The sequence below is a fragment of the Boeremia exigua genome (genome assembly GCF_020726555.1).
Source record: "Boeremia exigua strain MPI-SDFR-AT-0100 chromosome Unknown C7974scaffold_12, whole genome shotgun sequence".
Taxonomy (NCBI): Eukaryota; Fungi; Ascomycota; class Dothideomycetes; order Pleosporales; family Didymellaceae; genus Boeremia; species Boeremia exigua.
Genome location: NW_025763529.1, coordinates 461,125 through 476,762, shown reverse-complemented (window position 1 = coordinate 476,762; position 15,638 = coordinate 461,125). Strand labels below are relative to the sequence as shown.

Below are 15,638 nucleotides of genomic sequence, written 5' to 3'. Positions count from 1 at the left end.
CCTACGTTAACATCGTGAGCGTAAACCGGCAGTCCATTAGCTTCACCGGGAAGTCGTTGTCGGAGTTCTCGTTGTAAGGCAACCAAACGATGCAAAAGCTCTTGCGCATTCTGTGCACCCTGATGTGGATCTTGTGCTGCCTGAGCATGAGGATTGAAAGGTGGTAAGGGGCCCATAGCGTTTTGAGCGTATTCGTGCGCACCGAGTTGAGCCTGAGGTTGGGCAAGAGCTTCATACTGCAGACCATGGGGTGGTAGAACCGTGGGGCGATTGGGTGCATGAGCAGGTCCTGGCCGTTCAATGACTGCCGCAAATCTGTCATTTACTGCTTCAAACCTGGCGAGTAGGCCTTGTTGCCTATCAAAACAAATTAGGATCTAAACGGTGGAAACGGTCGAGCATGTGCGGTTCAATTCTAAACCACTGCTCTGCTTCAGCATCGTACACGATGCCTAAGTCGAGGAAGTAGAAGTGAGAATTGTGAGGATCGTAATATCTCTCACGGAAGGGATGGCGAAACAAATTCAAGTGACGATCGAATACATAATCTCGAGGTGGAGGAATGAGCCACGGGCGATGAAAGGGGCGATGAAGGGCTGGTGCATGATATGGATCGAGATGGTCAATACCAGGCTCGAAATAGCCAGGGTCGTCACCAAATCCCCATTCTGCATCGATTTCATCGTACAGGGGGGGTGGAAACGGATAGCGATACTGTTCGACGTCAGGAAAGGGAAGAGGTACGTACTGATGTCGTTCGGGCCTAGGCACCAATCCGCCTCCTGCTCGATCAGCGTTTCGGTAGGCAAGCCGATCTCCCACCATCGCATAAGGAAACTCGTTCAGTCGCTCGTTAGCCCTCTCTCTACGCACAGCCTCCCCTTGCTTGACACGATCTGAGACTTGAATCATAAGATCTGCATCAGACAATGTGGGATCCTCGGCTCGGATCTGAGCCATAGCGTCTTTAGCAGCTTTCTTCACCGCTTGCTCATGGACATCCTCGACATTGTCATGAAGAGCGCATCGGCCTTTGGCAGTGTCACCAAAGTGTTCGTAACCGGACACCGTTTTCGAGCATATGTAACTGTAAGTGTTAGCCCGTGTCACACGCAGTAGCAAGTCTACCTACCATTGCTTGTTGCCGCAGTGTGTGCAGCTCATCTTGTTGCAGCCATACTCCTTGATGAAAGGATGCTGACATTTGTTGCACTTTCGGATGAGAGCAGCAGACATTGCCTCCTCGACCACGTGCCGTAGTGTCAGCTTCTCATCCTTCTTCACTTCTTCGCAGCTGAGAGGGACATGTGTTTCCTTATCACAAAGCCGACAACTTATCTTACCACACTTGGTGTTCTGGCAACGGAACTCTTTATCCTGCTCTACTGGGAGACACTCTGCCTTATAGTCGCAGAATGGACATTCGGATAGAAAGTCAAGACCAGCGGCCGCGATGTCTTGTTGCTGCTGCATGTGCTCCAGTCTCTCAAACGACTTTCTGTCAAGGATCTGCTGCAGCTGAGCGCGCGAGAAGGTACCGTTACACTCTGTGCTTGCGAAGCACACGGGTCGGCATTTTGACTGGCCCATCTCCGTCTCGATATACTGTCTGGGACAGTCCATGCAGAATAAATGGGTTTTTCTGCCGCTGCAGCTGACCATCCGGTTGAGCGGATATTCAGTGAAGCAACATTGGCATTCTCTCATCAATTTTTCAGTCATTGCTTGCTGGAGGTTATCCTCCTCAACTTGCTTTGCGTCTTCTAACTTGCGTCTTTTCACTGCTCTGGTAAGTATATAAACGGACACTTGCGGTATGATTGTTCCGGGGCGGGACACTTACCAGCCTCGTGTTCGGTTTTCTCTTTCGCTGCACGAAGCTCTTTTGGAAGCCGACTCCCACTTTCAATGAGTAGGAGCTCAATGCCGCGCTTGTTGCGAGGCCTCGGAGACTTGATGAAAGTACGCGTCGTCTGCTGGTATTTGCGAACCTGGTCCTCAAGAACAATATAGCTCTTGAAGAGTGTCTTCTTTTGTTTGAACGTGTTTTCGATATGCCGGGCCGGAACGTTCAAGAATTCGTCCTTGAGTAAATTTAAGCTGAAGAGAAGACGTCAGCAAAGAGACAGCGTTTATCGGTCGCGCCATTGCATCAGTATAAATAGTGAATCGAACATCATTGAAGAGTCCGGTCAGTGATGCTCGAGTCTCCATAGATTGCGTCGAGACAGCTAGCTTTCCACTAGTGCGCATTTAACGCCCTCTTCAATGTCTACTGCGACCGAGACATAGCGTTCACCAGGATGCTTAGCATTTCAAAGATCACATGAAGCCGGACTATCGATCTCGTGTGGACACATGATTCCTGTCATGGAATATGCACCACGAGTGACAGTGTACGGAGCGAGAGCGCCGTGTGCTGTGGGCGTACGGTGAACAAATATGGGAAGTCAAGAAAGACTTACGCATCTTTTTTGTAACTGGGCGCCCCAGCTTCAAACTCTTCTCCTTTGTAATCGCTGGGCCCCTCACTATCTTCCCTTTTCCTTTTCTTGCTTGCCACGTCCGCTTCTTTAGGGTAGGTGCTCTCTAGGAGCTCGTTGACGACCCACTCACTATGTTCCTTTGTCCTCGTCAGGTCCGTGGTCTTCTCTTGGATTATTGTAAGAACATGATCGACAGAGACGTCCGGAAGCACATCCAGTACCAGCTGCAGGCATACCGCTTCGGTGATGAGCTCCGCGTCGACCATCTCACCAGGTGAGTCGGCATCCTCGCCGAGTGAATAATGCTCAGACGGGGGTACATCGATGTCTGGAATCGCGGTCAGATCGATTACTCCCTGATTGTCGATGTTGGTGTAATCGTATGCAGGAAGATCATCGAGATTATAGTCTTCCTCCTCATTGGTTGGCTCTCGATACTGCTCGTCTTGAGACGCGACATCTTCTGAGAACGCCTCGTATTCATCGTCTATTGTCAGGTCGACAACTTGGTAGTTGGGCCTGACCGCTGGTGGAACCATGCTGCCGGATACGCGTAACGAGCTTGAGCACCAGACAGTAAGATGTTGTTTTGGTCTTGGCCGAGCAAGGGTCTCCGATTCGATTGACTATCGTGTGGGTGGTGAAGTGTTTGTTTGTGGTTAAGCTCTATCAGTAGAGAGCAACAGCGAGTAGCTGCGGGAAGGCGCAAGCCCTAGTAGCCGCCTCCTTGCGTTGCGGAAAGGACCGTCTTGTTATTGCTCGCAACTCGGTGAAATTCAGGACACATCTGCGAAGCAAACTCTAAGTGAAAGGACGGCTGTACAAACAAGTCCAGTTCCGTTCGCAGCAGCCTTGGAGAGGCCCTGTCGTGTCCTTGCCTTTCGGGTGGTAGATCCAAAGTTACAGACAACAAGAGCGCAAAGCATGGAAGAGCTGGAGATGGGGAACAGAAGCAAGAAGTGGTGGCGAGCAAGTGTGTGCAGTCGCAAGGATCTAGACTACTGGTTGAAGTGAAGTTGATGAGCGCAGCTATTCTGTGGTCGCGCAACAGAACAAGCGAGTTTAGAGGAAGGTAGCGAGATGCAATTTTGAAAGGCGAGACATAGAAGTCACCTAGATCCCATATCGCCAGGGGCCAACATCATTATGGCAAGCAGTGATGTTTTGGGTACGGGATGAGAGAGTTGTAGCGGAGGCGCGCGTTTCCTCGGCCAGTTGAACAGGGATCCAGCCCGTTTCTTAATGTGGTTAGATTCCTCCCCCCTAATTGGCGTTACACAACAGCCAAAATGGTGGGACAGTGTTCTATGATACATTGAAATGAACTCATTGAACGTAGATAATCCGAGACATGATCGTGCCTGCAAGATGTGAAATCAGATTGCACGAAAAGCTTTTACACAAGCAACGCTATCGAAAGTTGCATGTTGTTTACCTATGGAATCATAGCAGTAGATGGCACTCAATCCCTTCCTGGATATGTGATGATGGAATCGCCCGAATAAAGATGGAAGTTCAAGGAACACATAATTAGGTTAGGTTTACATCGGTAGACTCGCAGCCCGGAACACTAAAAACGTGGGGTACCTAATCAACCTTAACTTCGCATCCGTCAGCTTCCCCCAGACTTGACTAACCAACCCTGTTTCAACGAGTATCTGTGACTCACCAGCGATCTGCCTACTAATACGAGGCCGTGCAAGATCCTAATTACGCTCGCACGCTCAACGTTAGCGACGACTCACAAGACTCGTTACTGTTCAAGTGAACTTGTTGTTCGTCATCGTCAAACATGGTAGCCCTTCCCAAGGGTGACTCACCCACTATCGCTCTCGTCCACCCCACCGAGGAAGAGCAATTGATCCAATCCAAACTCAATGGCGCAGAATGGCGGGGTGCCCTCCCGCTGTCGGCATATCTCCGCCGTGAGACTACTCTTTCGCAGCAGGCCTTAACTAAGGATGGAGGCATCACTTACTGGATCTTGGTCGACACAGCCCTGGGTAACAACCCTCTCGACCCTGAATCAGGGACGAGGCTTCCGCTCGCCAGCTGCGAGACATACCGTAAAAAGGCTCTCGTCTGGCGAGATGGCAAGCTGCAAGAGATTGTTTCCCATGGAATTGGTAGCGTCTTCTGCGGACACCATCTGCGGAAAAGAGGATACGCGCAGAGGTTGATGGCTGAGGTCGGAAAGGCATTGCGGACACATCAGACAGATGACAAAGAGTGCTTGTTCACGATATTGTATTCCGACATCGGCAAGGTGAGCGATCGTCAGACATAGACTTGCCATATGGCTAACGTTGGCAGAAATTCTATGCTGACGCTGGCTGGGAGCCATTCCGCTCGTCTCACATCGCACTCTCACCAAACTCTGCTACACCTTCAGCGACACTTCCCACTCCGCGACCGTTGTACGCGGATGACCTCCCGGAGCTGTGTAGGATCGATGAAGAACTCATCAGACGTAGCTTGGAGTCACGCGCAACAGGCAGCAAGACTGCGGTAGCACTAATTCCTGATGTTGAGACTATACAATGGCATCATGCGCGAGAGGAGTTCGTCGGTCAGGAAGTTCATGGCAAGGTGCCCAAGATCAAGGGTGCTATTGTGGGTGACGCGGTTGGCAAGCGTGTTTGGTGCTACTGGACACGCGTGTGGTACAACGAGGACGTGTCAATCGTCAAAGGCAACACCATGCACATCCTACGCCTTGTAGTCGAGGACGATGTATTGGGCAGCAAGAACGTGGGCGAGGGTGACGGGTACGACACGGCCATCGCGGCTCTGCTTGCATTCGCGCAACGTGAGGCAGAAGAGTGGAAGACGGAGCATGTGGAGGTTTGGAATCCTTCAGCGGCAGCGGTAGCCGGAGCTCAAATATTGGACAAGAACGCAAAGGTGATCGACAGAGATACAGAGAGCATCGCTAGCTTGTTGTGGTACCCGGAACACGAGGGTATAGCAGCAGATCATGTCGACTGGATCAGTAATGAGAAATATGCGTGGTGTTAAGAAAATGCAAGGCGCATTGCATAGAAGATCCCCGGTCACTGTATCATGCAAGCGTAGCTGGCTGCAGGCTGCAGGCGAAAGATTTCTTCCTCGAACAACTAGCAAGCCAGAAGTATCAATGAACAAGTGAAGGCCTGTCAGATTGCCATTTACGTCCTGCCTTCCAATGCGACCGAAAGAGGCCTCCTTCCGGGACAAAGAAGCTAAATGTCAGTAACCAGGTTTTGGAGAATCTAGTAAGGTATGGCTTCTGTAGAAAGCCTAGAAGATGTCCACAACTATATGTAGACGAGAGTAGATGGGCGGGTTGTACAATTGGGCTACCGCCTATGCGCTGCGCTCTAACTTTCAGCCGATCCGAAGAGCAGCCGGCGCCGAAGCCGCAAGGAACATCAGGGTGGGGCAACAGGCTGCGGGGCATTGCATTGACGTGATCCTAAAGGTCTTCACCTTGCTTTGAAATTTGATTTTGGACTCTGATTGTTTAATTTGATGTGAAGTGTCTGATAATTCACAAGGTCGAATGATGCTCAACATGTGATCCTGCACGCCATTGTAGAATCATTCCAACTCACGGGATGAGCACATACCTGAGGCCTGACTGCATAGGTAACTGTACCGCACGTGAGAAACATGAGTGGATTTGACTCAATGTGTAACTTTTCAGCAAACCCTAATATTAGGGTCTGACTCTACAACAGTCCAATCAAAGGCTCCGTGACTGCGTGCGTCGATTTGCCGTTTGCAGAGGTCCAGACGAAGTTCTTGAGTCAGTGCGATTCCGGAGCTCACCAACAAATTTCCCCCCACGGGGACATTGACACTTCACAACCTCTGCTACTGGTGTTTGGCTAGCGTTACCTACATCTAATCATTCTCAAATTGCTGAATTAACATCAGCGGCCGACATGTCTACACACACCGCATCCCAGCGCTACCTGAGTACCCGCGGAGGGTCCTACGATGTGAGCGCAACGGCGCATTGCGCTTTGCGAACGACGCGTACTGACAGCCACAGTTCTCCTTCGAGGAGGTCGTCCTCAAGGGTCTCGCTTCCGATGGCGGTCTCTTCATTCCCGAAGAGATCCCCACTCTCCCCGATGACTGGGCGTCCCAGTGGCAGAACCTGTCCTTCGAGGACCTCGCATACGAGATCTTCTCCCGCTACATCTCTTCGTCTGAGATCCCCGCCGCCGACCTGAAAGATATCATCCACCGCAGTTATTCCACATTCCGCGCGAAGGACGTCACGCCGACCGTTACTCTCGACAAGGAGAAGAACATCCACCTGCTCGAGCTGTTCCACGGCCCTACATTTGCCTTCAAGGATGTCGCTCTTCAATTCCTTGGCAACTTGTTCGAATACTTCCTCGTACGCAGGAATCAAAACAAGTCTGGTCGCAACAGGGAGCACTTGACAGTCGTTGGCGCAACAAGCGGTGACACTGGTTCAGCTGCCATCTACGGTCTGCGCGGAAAGAAAGACGTGTCAGTCTTCATCATGCACCCTGAGGGCAAGGTTAGCCCTGTCCAGGAAGCGCAGATGACTACTGTTCTCGACGCCAACGTACACAACTTGGCTGTTGACGGCACATTCGACGACTGCCAGGTATGTCAATAAATACACATGTCCAACGGCTTAGCTAACACTTGCGTAGGACTTCGTCAAGGCATTGTTCGCCGATCCTGAGATCAACAAGACCCACCGCCTCGCCGCCGTGAACTCCATCAACTGGGCGCGTATCCTTGCCCAGATCACATACTATTTCCACGCCTACTTCAACCTGATCAAGTCCGAGTCCTTCCTTCCAGCCTCGACCGTCCGTTTCGTCGTGCCCACAGGCAACTTCGGCGACATCCTCGCCGGATACTTCGCAAAGCGCATGGGTCTGCCCGCCGAGAAGCTTGTCATTGCGACAAACGAGAACGATATCCTCCACCGCTTCTGGGAGTCTGGAAAATACGAAAAGAAGAAGGTACACGGCAGACAGGCTGAGGGCGGGCTAGTTGAGGATGGCGTCAAGGCGCACGAAGATGGCGTGAAGGAGACCCTCAGTCCAGCAATGGATATCCTTGTTTCGTCTAACTTCGAGCGTCTGCTTTGGTTCCTCGCCTACGACGTCTACAGCACATCGTCAGATGCAGTCTCGCAGCGACGCAGCCAGGCTGGTGACCACGTTCGCCAATGGTTTAAACGATCTGAAGACTGAAGGTGGTTTCGCTGTCGACTCGCAGGTCCTCCAGAAGGCACAGTCTGATTTCGCGTCATACCGTGTCAGCGATGATGAGACGATCGACACCATCAAGTACATCTTCAACGCAGCCCCGTCGAAGAGCTACATCCTTGATCCCCACTCCGCCATCGGTGTCGCCGCGGCCCTCCGATCCGCAGAGGTGTCTAAGCCTCCTTCCACACACCACATTGCGCTTGCAACAGCGCACCCTGCCAAGTTTGCCAACGCCGTCGAATTGGCCTTGCCAGAGCAGAAAGAGTACTTCCAGAAGACGGTCTTGCCTGTCGAGTTCAAGGGTCTTGAGGACAAGCCCAGGAGAGTCAGCCACGCCAAGAAGTCGGAGGGCTGGCAAGGTGTGCGCAAGATTGTCATTGCGGAAGTAGAAGCTGAGTTACAGGCTGCTGAGCAGGGCCAGTAGAGATATTGACGTGATGACGACTTGCATATGATAGACGCGCTTTTGCATTTCCCATAGACGGACTGGGTACACCCAAAATTAAATCCATTCCTATGTTCAAAATGTTCACATCGTCACTGCAATTTCCTCGTGTGTGTCAAATGGTAGAAAGGCCTACTCAAGGAATGACCACTCAACCGTAAGGCTGAACCCCCAGCCCCACATCCAAGCTCAAGCTCCGAGCTTCACCCCACCATCCACGCTTCATTCCAATCCTCCATCACGCCCGAACATCTCGAACACAGCCAACATGGCAACCTCAACAGAACCCGCGACCGCGTTCCAGTTCCCACCTCACTACTCCTTCCCGCCCTTCTTCACCCTCCAACCCGTCGCCACAACCCGCTCGTCCCAGATGCAATCGTGGTCGACCTTCATCCAATCCTACTGCCGCCACCACCGCATCTTCCAGCTCTCCCTCGTCGACGCGCTCGCAACGCCGCTATTCCACAACACCACACTGTCGCGGCAGCTGTCGCTGCGCGACGCAAAAGCGATCCTGACGTGGATGGCCAGCGCCGAGGGCGGGAGCCGCGCCGAGTTTATATCCAGCACGGGCTCGCGGTCGAAGAAGGCGGTCGACGAGGGCGAGGGGGGGCGCGTTTGGGTTTACTGGCGGAGGCCTGAGGAGTGGGCGGCGCAGTTGGAGGAGTGGGTTGACCGGACGGGGCAGAAGGGGGTGGTGCTCACACTTTATGAGATTGTCGAGGGGGAGGCGAGTATGCGGGAGGAATTCGCAGGGATGGATATGGAGCTACTCAGGACGAGCTTGGGGGTCTGTGTTAAGAGAGGAAGGGCGCAGATTTTCTCGAGTGGGGGCGAGGGCGAGGGTGTCAAGTTTTTCTAGGAGCCGGTGTGCAAGCACTTCGCTGGGATAGACAGTGCAAGAGGGGAGGTTATACATTTGCTCAGAAGCATGGCGTTATGGTTGGAAATACCCTGAATAAGTATAGATAGACTACATCTACGTTGAAGACGGAGGCTGTCTTTGATGAACAAAGATATGGACAAAAAACGTGTCGAAGTCTGCCATCCAAGATTCTCAAGCATCATGGACTGTCTTTTGGCCGAAAAATCGCTTGTATGCTGTCCTGAACCCAATGCCCGTACCCGAACGCCTGTCGCTCTGCTCGTCATTAGCGAAAGCTCAATGACACCATTACTTCGCTGCTTTGACAACCTCCTCGGTAAGCTCCCACTCCGGCTTCCAATGCACGTACTGCGCCATAGCATTGATCAGCAGCCACTCAGTCTTCACGATTCTAGGAACCATGTCGTGCTTTTTCGCCAATTCGCGAAATTTGGCCCAGTTGGCGAACTCCTTGCTGTTAGCATCGGAGATTAGGTACAACACATCGCCTTCATCCTGTTGTTGGTTTTGGCTCTCCTCGCCTGCAGAGGCATTGAGGAGGCGTTTTGTCGCTGTGATGTTGGTGGTACGGCCCTTCCAGAGCGAGCACTTGCCGCCGTTGGCTTCGATGATGTCTTTGTACGTCTCAAAGCCTCCTGGCACCTTTTCCGTGCAGAAGATAGTCCAGTCACGGAAGAGGCGATGCTTGTTCTGAAGGGCGCGATCAATAGCCTCAGCCATACTAAAGCTATGCTCCGTCTCAAAGTCTTGTACGTCCATGGCATGTTTCTCTGGTGGTGGAAGCTTGTTGTGCTTCAAGGCGAAGTCGAGATATGTTGAGCCGACTAAAGCTGGCCCACATGCCATGGCCGCAACGAACTTCTTCGTTCGTACTGCGTGCGGTGCACAAAGGATGTCAATCTTCTTGAAGTCTTCTGTAATGAACAGCCCAAGCTCCCTTAAGCGTGCTTTGTCTTTAGACTCCTTTTCCAAGTTGCCCGCCCATCGTTCATCCTTCGATATGAGCATTCGGTATCTTATCGGTTCAAGTTTTTCCTTTTTGGCCTTTTTGTTTCTTGTTGGTGCTTCTGTTTCTTCGTCTTCAGTTTGATCATCCTGATCAAGGTCGTCTGCCGAGCGTTTGCTCGACACAGAATCACGCCCCCCCTTCGTCTTCTTGGCTTTTTCCTCAATCTCGTCTTCGGCTCTTCGTTTCCCGCCATGTATAACGCCACCTTTTCGCTTCATCTCTTTTTCGAAGGCTGCTATATCATCTGCGGCGTTGTGAAGTTTTGATAGTGCCCGGTCTTTGGCGCCTCGACTTCCAGGTGTGTTATTCTCTTTCCCATCGGTGTGTTGCATACGGAGAGGTGTTTTGTCGGCATCTATCGTCTTTGTGCGCTTCACCTTCTCTGCTGCTGGTGGGCTGCGAGCTACCGAGTCACTTGTTGCTCTGTTGATTGGCAGACTATGTGCAATTGATCCGGCTGGAGGCACCACTGATACCTTGGCAGGTTTTGCTGGCTTCCGTGCTGCAGGGAAGAACATCTTTTCTGTGGCGTCGCGGTCGATTTCGGTTTGGCCCAGTACCTCCCCAAGATTTGTGCGTGAAGGGAAGTAGGTGTAGCGATTGTCCGATATGGGCATGAGTTTACACTTAGCGTAACTGTCTTCCAGCCATAGGTGATTAACGATGTTTACAGCCCATTCTTGTGCAGCCTCGCATTTTTCACTGTTCTTATGTGCGGCGACAAGATGCGTATTGTCCTGCTTGAACGTCTTCGTAAACTCGGCACCGGTGGCCCGTACAAGGTTCTCGAGATATACACGAGCTTCGCCAGTGTAGCTCGATATGCTGATCTTGAAGCCCTCACATCCAGGTATGCCGTTGCGAGGCCTTGGGTAGTGCATCAGCCGCCGCATGGGGTTCGTCCAGGTGTCCTGTGTGATGAGGTAATAAAGCCAGCTGAGATTACCAACGTCTTTTCCGTCCTGCGATGCCTTGACATAATCATCGCCATCTCGATAGCTGCATACATATATGTCTGCCTCTTGGATCCTGGCAGTCATGTCTCCACCACCACTCTTGATCATGCCTGATATGATGCCCTTCAGTCTGCCATTCAGATCCAAGTCGTCACCCAGCTTGACCTTTTTGCCAGAAAACGCCCGTATCGCTCGAGGCGCTTCAGATTGCGCGGATGGCGTCTGAGGAATCGGTTCGTTTATCGGATCGGGAGTGGTCGCATCGCGTATCTGTTGGCTCGTTCGTGCTGTGGGGACGACGCTAAGGTCTACATTCAAGATCTCGGGATCTGGTAGTGTGTATGGTCGCTCCGATATCCTACGTCCAACCTTCAAGCAATCATCGAACCAATGCGGCAACACAATGGTAAGATTCAGGCGCTTGCTGATAGCAATCTGACATTTGTGGTCGTCGAGATCTAACGAGATCAAATGTGTGACTGTTTTCGAGAGTTGCTCTGTGAATTGCCCTCCCATGGCTAGCACACCTCCTTGTATCGCTTCCTTGTCCCCACTCGGTAAGTTGGCACAACATATGATGACATCGCTCATGAAAAGCGCAGGATCTGGATTGTATGTGCGTGGATTCTTCGTCTTGTTCGCCTTTAGGGACTGATCTACCCACGTCGGCTTCACAACATGGGTCATAAGATCCAGCGCGCGGTAGTAATCGGGGAAATCGGAGGTTGTAGATATAACATAGTTGAGCTCTTCGAGTCGGTCGATGCGCCCTTTAGAGGCATCAAAAGGTATTATGGTGCCATTTGCGGCGGCAATATCGTTTTGCAGCTACGTGACATATTAGCATAGTTATCTGGAGACATGCGCGCGTATTACTTGCTTGACTGAGGCGCTCGTCCGACAAGCCATTGGGTATGATGGTAAAGCTAGAGTCCGCAAAAAGACCCTTCGAATCATCCCGCATCGCTACGTCTTCCATGTCGGGCAATCGTGGGCGCGTGGTCGGCGGGCGCAAGCGCAGTGGTGTTGTCGCGAATACTCACAGACGGCGCGTCTATGGAAACAGCGACGCGACACCACGTGATTTTGCCCCACTCTTCACACCCCGTCACAAGTGTTCACTCACGAAGTCTGCAGCATTTAATAAATCGCATCGTTCTATTCTTTATCACGCGATGTGTTTGATGGTCCTCTTTCTTCAAACGAGATCTTATGTTTCAACTCCACTAGTTGACCTGGTTTCGTACTCACCACGCTTGAGCAATGCAAGTCCATCGGGAACGGACAGGGTGGTGAGAGTACTGATGTATAGGAAGCAATTCCAATGCTCGTCTTTACACAGGCAGACTTCCTTCTCTCTATGTTTTCAAGTGTAAGCTGACAAGCATACATACCATGCATGGATGCGATCTGTGATATGGTATCAACGTGTGTAATTAGAAGATTCTTTTCAGCGGACTTTCAAATATGCACAAACTTCTTATTGTAAAATACATCACCAGCAAAGCTCTATGAAAGATGATTACCGGCCTCTGCAGCCTTGCGATCACTAGCGCCCTCAGTGAACCTCGGCATTTGCTCTTCCCCAGATTCGCGGCAATTCGTCACGACACCTCAGCTCTGGCGGCTCATTCATATCTGCATCGCCATCAAGAAGTCCTTTGCTCACTTACTTCCTTCTCGACAGTATTGTGTTCAACTTCTTGTGCGCATCCGGAATACCTTTGTCTGTTCAACCTCCTTCCCCGAGTCGGCAAGGCCAGGTGTAACAACGCGTGTGTGTATTGCAATGTCTTCTCAGTACTTTCGGTTGGATGAGCACAACATCGAAGCTTCGCATATTCGCGGTTTCCCAAGAGCGGTTTCTACACACGAGAACGATGCACTACAACTTGCTATCAAGCAGTACACGCCGTTGAACAATCCCAATCCTTCTGACGGTGATATCACAATCATTGCGGCGCATGCCAACGCGTTTCCAAAGGTGTGTTCATTGAAGTTCATATCACAAATTAGATGGAACGGAATTCTCGGAGTGGCACATGCCACGCCCCCATCTCGTTCTGTGGCGAGAAACTGACCTTATCAGGAATTATACGAACCGTTATGGGATGAGCTCCTCCAAAGAAGCCAGAAGTTTGGATTCAAGATCCGAAGTATCTGGATCGCTGATGTTGTTCACCAAGGGCATAGCAGCGTCCTCAACGAAGACAAATTAGGCAATGACCGTAAGCAGCCCAGTTCGACCATCACAGGATGTTTCTGACACGTCCCAGCATCATGGCTTGACCACAGCCGCGACCTTCTACACATGGTAAACACTTTCTCGCGCCAGATGCCGCGCCCGATAATTGGTGTCGGCCACTCCATGGGCGGTGCCCAACTCGCCAATCTTGCACTTCTGCACCCGCGCTTATTCGAGTCTCTTATCCTCATTGACCCCGTCATTCAAGGCAAAGTGTCTGTTATCGGCAATGTTGGTCCCGCATTTGCCTCCGCTAAACGGCGCGATTTATGGCCGTCACGCGCCGAAGCAGCGAAAGGGTTCAAGAAGAGCAAATTCTACCAGACCTGGGATCCACGCGTGCTGGATCGGTGGATCGAGCACGGTCTGCGCGACACACCGACGAAGCTCTTCCCGGATGCGAAGGAGGGACAAGTCACGCTCACGACGACCAAGCACCAGGAAGTCATGACGTTCCTGCGGCCGAATTTTAGGAACAGGGGCGGCGAGACTGAACCCGATTCTGCGGGCTTTACATTGACAAATCCCAAGCTGAACCGCAGGACACATGCTGATCTCACACCGTATGATCAGCCGCAGGAGCCGTTCTACCGCGGCGAGAGCACCATTGTGTTCAATCAGTTGCCGGCTCTGAAGCCGTCTGTGTTCTACATCTTTGGAAGTCTGTCGTTCTTAACCAACGATGCTATCATTGAGGAAAAGCTGGCAAAGACTGGATCAGGTGTCGGGGGTAGTGGTGGTAGGGCAGAAGGCAAGGTGGACAGCGTTATGGTGCAAGACGCTGGACATCTGATTCCGATGGAGAAAGTTGAGGAGAGTGCGGATCATGTTGGAAAGTGGATCGGAAAAGAGATGGTGAGATTTTGGGACTGGCAGAAGAAGACACAAGATGAATGGGGCACTAAGACGGGGATTGAGAGGGGTGTGTTGAGCGAAAGATTTGTGGAGGAGCTCAATGGAATGATGGCGAAGTCGAAGTCAAAGCTGTAAAGTAGGAAATTCATCTGTATTGATCCGCTTCGCGTGTCTTGGATGGATTGCAATTGTGTATAGTGCAGACGATTCGTTGTTCGATAGAATGTTTTGTCATCGAGGCACGACGATTAACCAGAACGGATATCTCAGGTGCATTTATTACGGACTGAAGCATGTACGTGTGATCAGTGTCGAGACAGAGATTAAATCGTCTATCACACGAACAGCTGCTTGCACGAAAAATGCTCAGTATTACTGATATTGATAGGAACTAAACGTCGACATGTTGTGAGGATGAATGCGGAGACCTTGAATAATTTGACCGTATGGTGAGGACGGTGCAGGCACCACAAGCGGTGGACAAAGAGCTATCACCGTGTTCTGGACTATGCCGAGCATGAAATCAACGAGCTGGGATGCATGGCAGAGGAGATAAATCGAAGCTATTGGAATTGTTGCTCTGTATCCTGTTAGATACAGTGCTGTTAACATGCAAATGACGTGTTTACTTCATGATCTTGGATGTCTCTGTAGATCAGTCCCAATCTTTCCACTATGAAGACTGAGTCACAGACGGAGCAGACTTGAAGCCTATAGCAGCAGCAGCAGACAGAATTGACGAAAGCACGCCACGATGTTCAGGATGCGGGAATCCGAAAGATAACGACAATCAACAGGGCTCTTTGTGACGAACGCAGCGGACCAGTTCCTCGTGCGCTGCCGTGTCACTAAAGTAAAACACCGGCATGTTGGAGACGGCGGAAATGTACTTCTTCTCCAATATCCGGCACTCTAGGCCTTCTCGCACGTCATCGTTAAGGCAAGTCAGCAGAACACATGGCACCCCCAGGACCAGCTGCATGATGCGCCGGAGTAAGACGTACCGTTTATCGTAGGGCTGAGACTCTGCACCTAACCATCCAATCACTTCTCTTGCCGAGCATCAAGACCGTCTTTGCGTTTACCCTTCGCTTCAGCTGCATGTAACACTGGCTTGAAGCCGTTTAGAACAAGACAGAAGAGCCCGTCCAGCGTTGCATTGCGTAGGCGCCGAACCACGTCGCTGTACTCCACACTTGTTACCGTGGACCGCTGCGCACCAAGCCCCGTGATAACAAAGGAGGCCTCGACCTCGCTCGCGTACGTGCCTCGAAGTAGTCATTGTGCCGATACAGTAACAAAGGGTCCACTGGCCGGCACAAAGTTCAGCCCTACTCTGGTCAGCATGCATGCCGCGCTGCCGTACCGTTGCGGCGGCCGGTCAGATAGCCCGCATCCCGACTGAGTTGTCAGAAAGACTACTTAGATCGGTAAAGGCCATTTAGTATAGGGGCCACGGCAGCAGCATTGGGATCGCTATTGTGGCTGCGGCATGCGGTTAAGGCCG

At 51.5% G+C, this 15,638-nt stretch overlaps 6 protein-coding genes across 6 annotated transcripts; 4 read left to right on the top strand and 2 right to left on the bottom strand.

Annotated features, from left to right (window-relative positions):
* Window positions 1–360: 360 nt before the first annotated feature.
* On the bottom strand, window positions 361–3,025 carry C7974DRAFT_319627 (uncharacterized protein; the record flags this gene model as incomplete). Its single annotated transcript, XM_046138716.1, has 4 exons — window positions 361–1,087; window positions 1,133–1,781; window positions 1,844–2,100; window positions 2,466–3,025. The coding sequence occupies 4 exons, from the start codon at window positions 3,023–3,025 to the stop codon at window positions 361–363; spliced, it is 2,193 nt and encodes a 730-aa protein (XP_045992602.1).
* A 1,033-nt stretch (window positions 3,026–4,058) lies between these two features.
* Window positions 4,059–5,638, top strand: C7974DRAFT_475374 (uncharacterized protein). The gene is made up of 2 exons (XM_046146644.1): window positions 4,059–4,752; window positions 4,800–5,638. The coding sequence occupies exons 1-2, from the start codon at window positions 4,279–4,281 to the stop codon at window positions 5,502–5,504; spliced, it is 1,179 nt and encodes a 392-aa protein (XP_045992601.1). The 5' UTR covers window positions 4,059–4,278; the 3' UTR covers window positions 5,505–5,638.
* Window positions 5,639–5,965: 327 nt separating this feature from the next.
* On the top strand, window positions 5,966–8,254 carry C7974DRAFT_403006 (tryptophan synthase beta subunit-like PLP-dependent enzyme). The gene is made up of 4 exons (XM_046142782.1): window positions 5,966–6,469; window positions 6,523–7,113; window positions 7,163–7,673; window positions 7,717–8,254. Exons 1-4 carry the CDS (start codon window positions 6,413–6,415, stop codon window positions 8,154–8,156), a joined length of 1,599 nt encoding a protein of 532 aa, XP_045992600.1. The 5' UTR covers window positions 5,966–6,412; the 3' UTR covers window positions 8,157–8,254.
* A 151-nt stretch (window positions 8,255–8,405) lies between these two features.
* Window positions 8,406–9,198, top strand: C7974DRAFT_56772 (ESCRT-II complex subunit-domain-containing protein). Its single transcript, XM_046146873.1, has one exon. It carries the CDS (start codon window positions 8,446–8,448, stop codon window positions 9,040–9,042), a length of 597 nt encoding a protein of 198 aa, XP_045992599.1. The 5' UTR covers window positions 8,406–8,445; the 3' UTR covers window positions 9,043–9,198.
* C7974DRAFT_56774 (BRCT domain-containing protein) lies at window positions 9,199–12,057 on the bottom strand. Its single transcript, XM_046146874.1, has 2 exons — window positions 11,912–12,057; window positions 9,199–11,859 (listed from the first exon to the last, which is right to left on the bottom strand). Exons 1-2 carry the CDS (start codon window positions 12,008–12,010, stop codon window positions 9,355–9,357), a joined length of 2,604 nt encoding a protein of 867 aa, XP_045992598.1. The 5' UTR covers window positions 12,011–12,057; the 3' UTR covers window positions 9,199–9,354.
* A 569-nt stretch (window positions 12,058–12,626) lies between these two features.
* C7974DRAFT_56715 (Alpha/beta hydrolase family-domain-containing protein) lies at window positions 12,627–14,385 on the top strand. The gene is made up of 3 exons (XM_046146872.1): window positions 12,627–13,015; window positions 13,121–13,259; window positions 13,308–14,385. Exons 1-3 carry the CDS (start codon window positions 12,821–12,823, stop codon window positions 14,264–14,266), a joined length of 1,293 nt encoding a protein of 430 aa, XP_045992597.1. The 5' UTR covers window positions 12,627–12,820; the 3' UTR covers window positions 14,267–14,385.
* The last annotated feature ends 1,253 nt before the right edge of the window (window positions 14,386–15,638 follow it).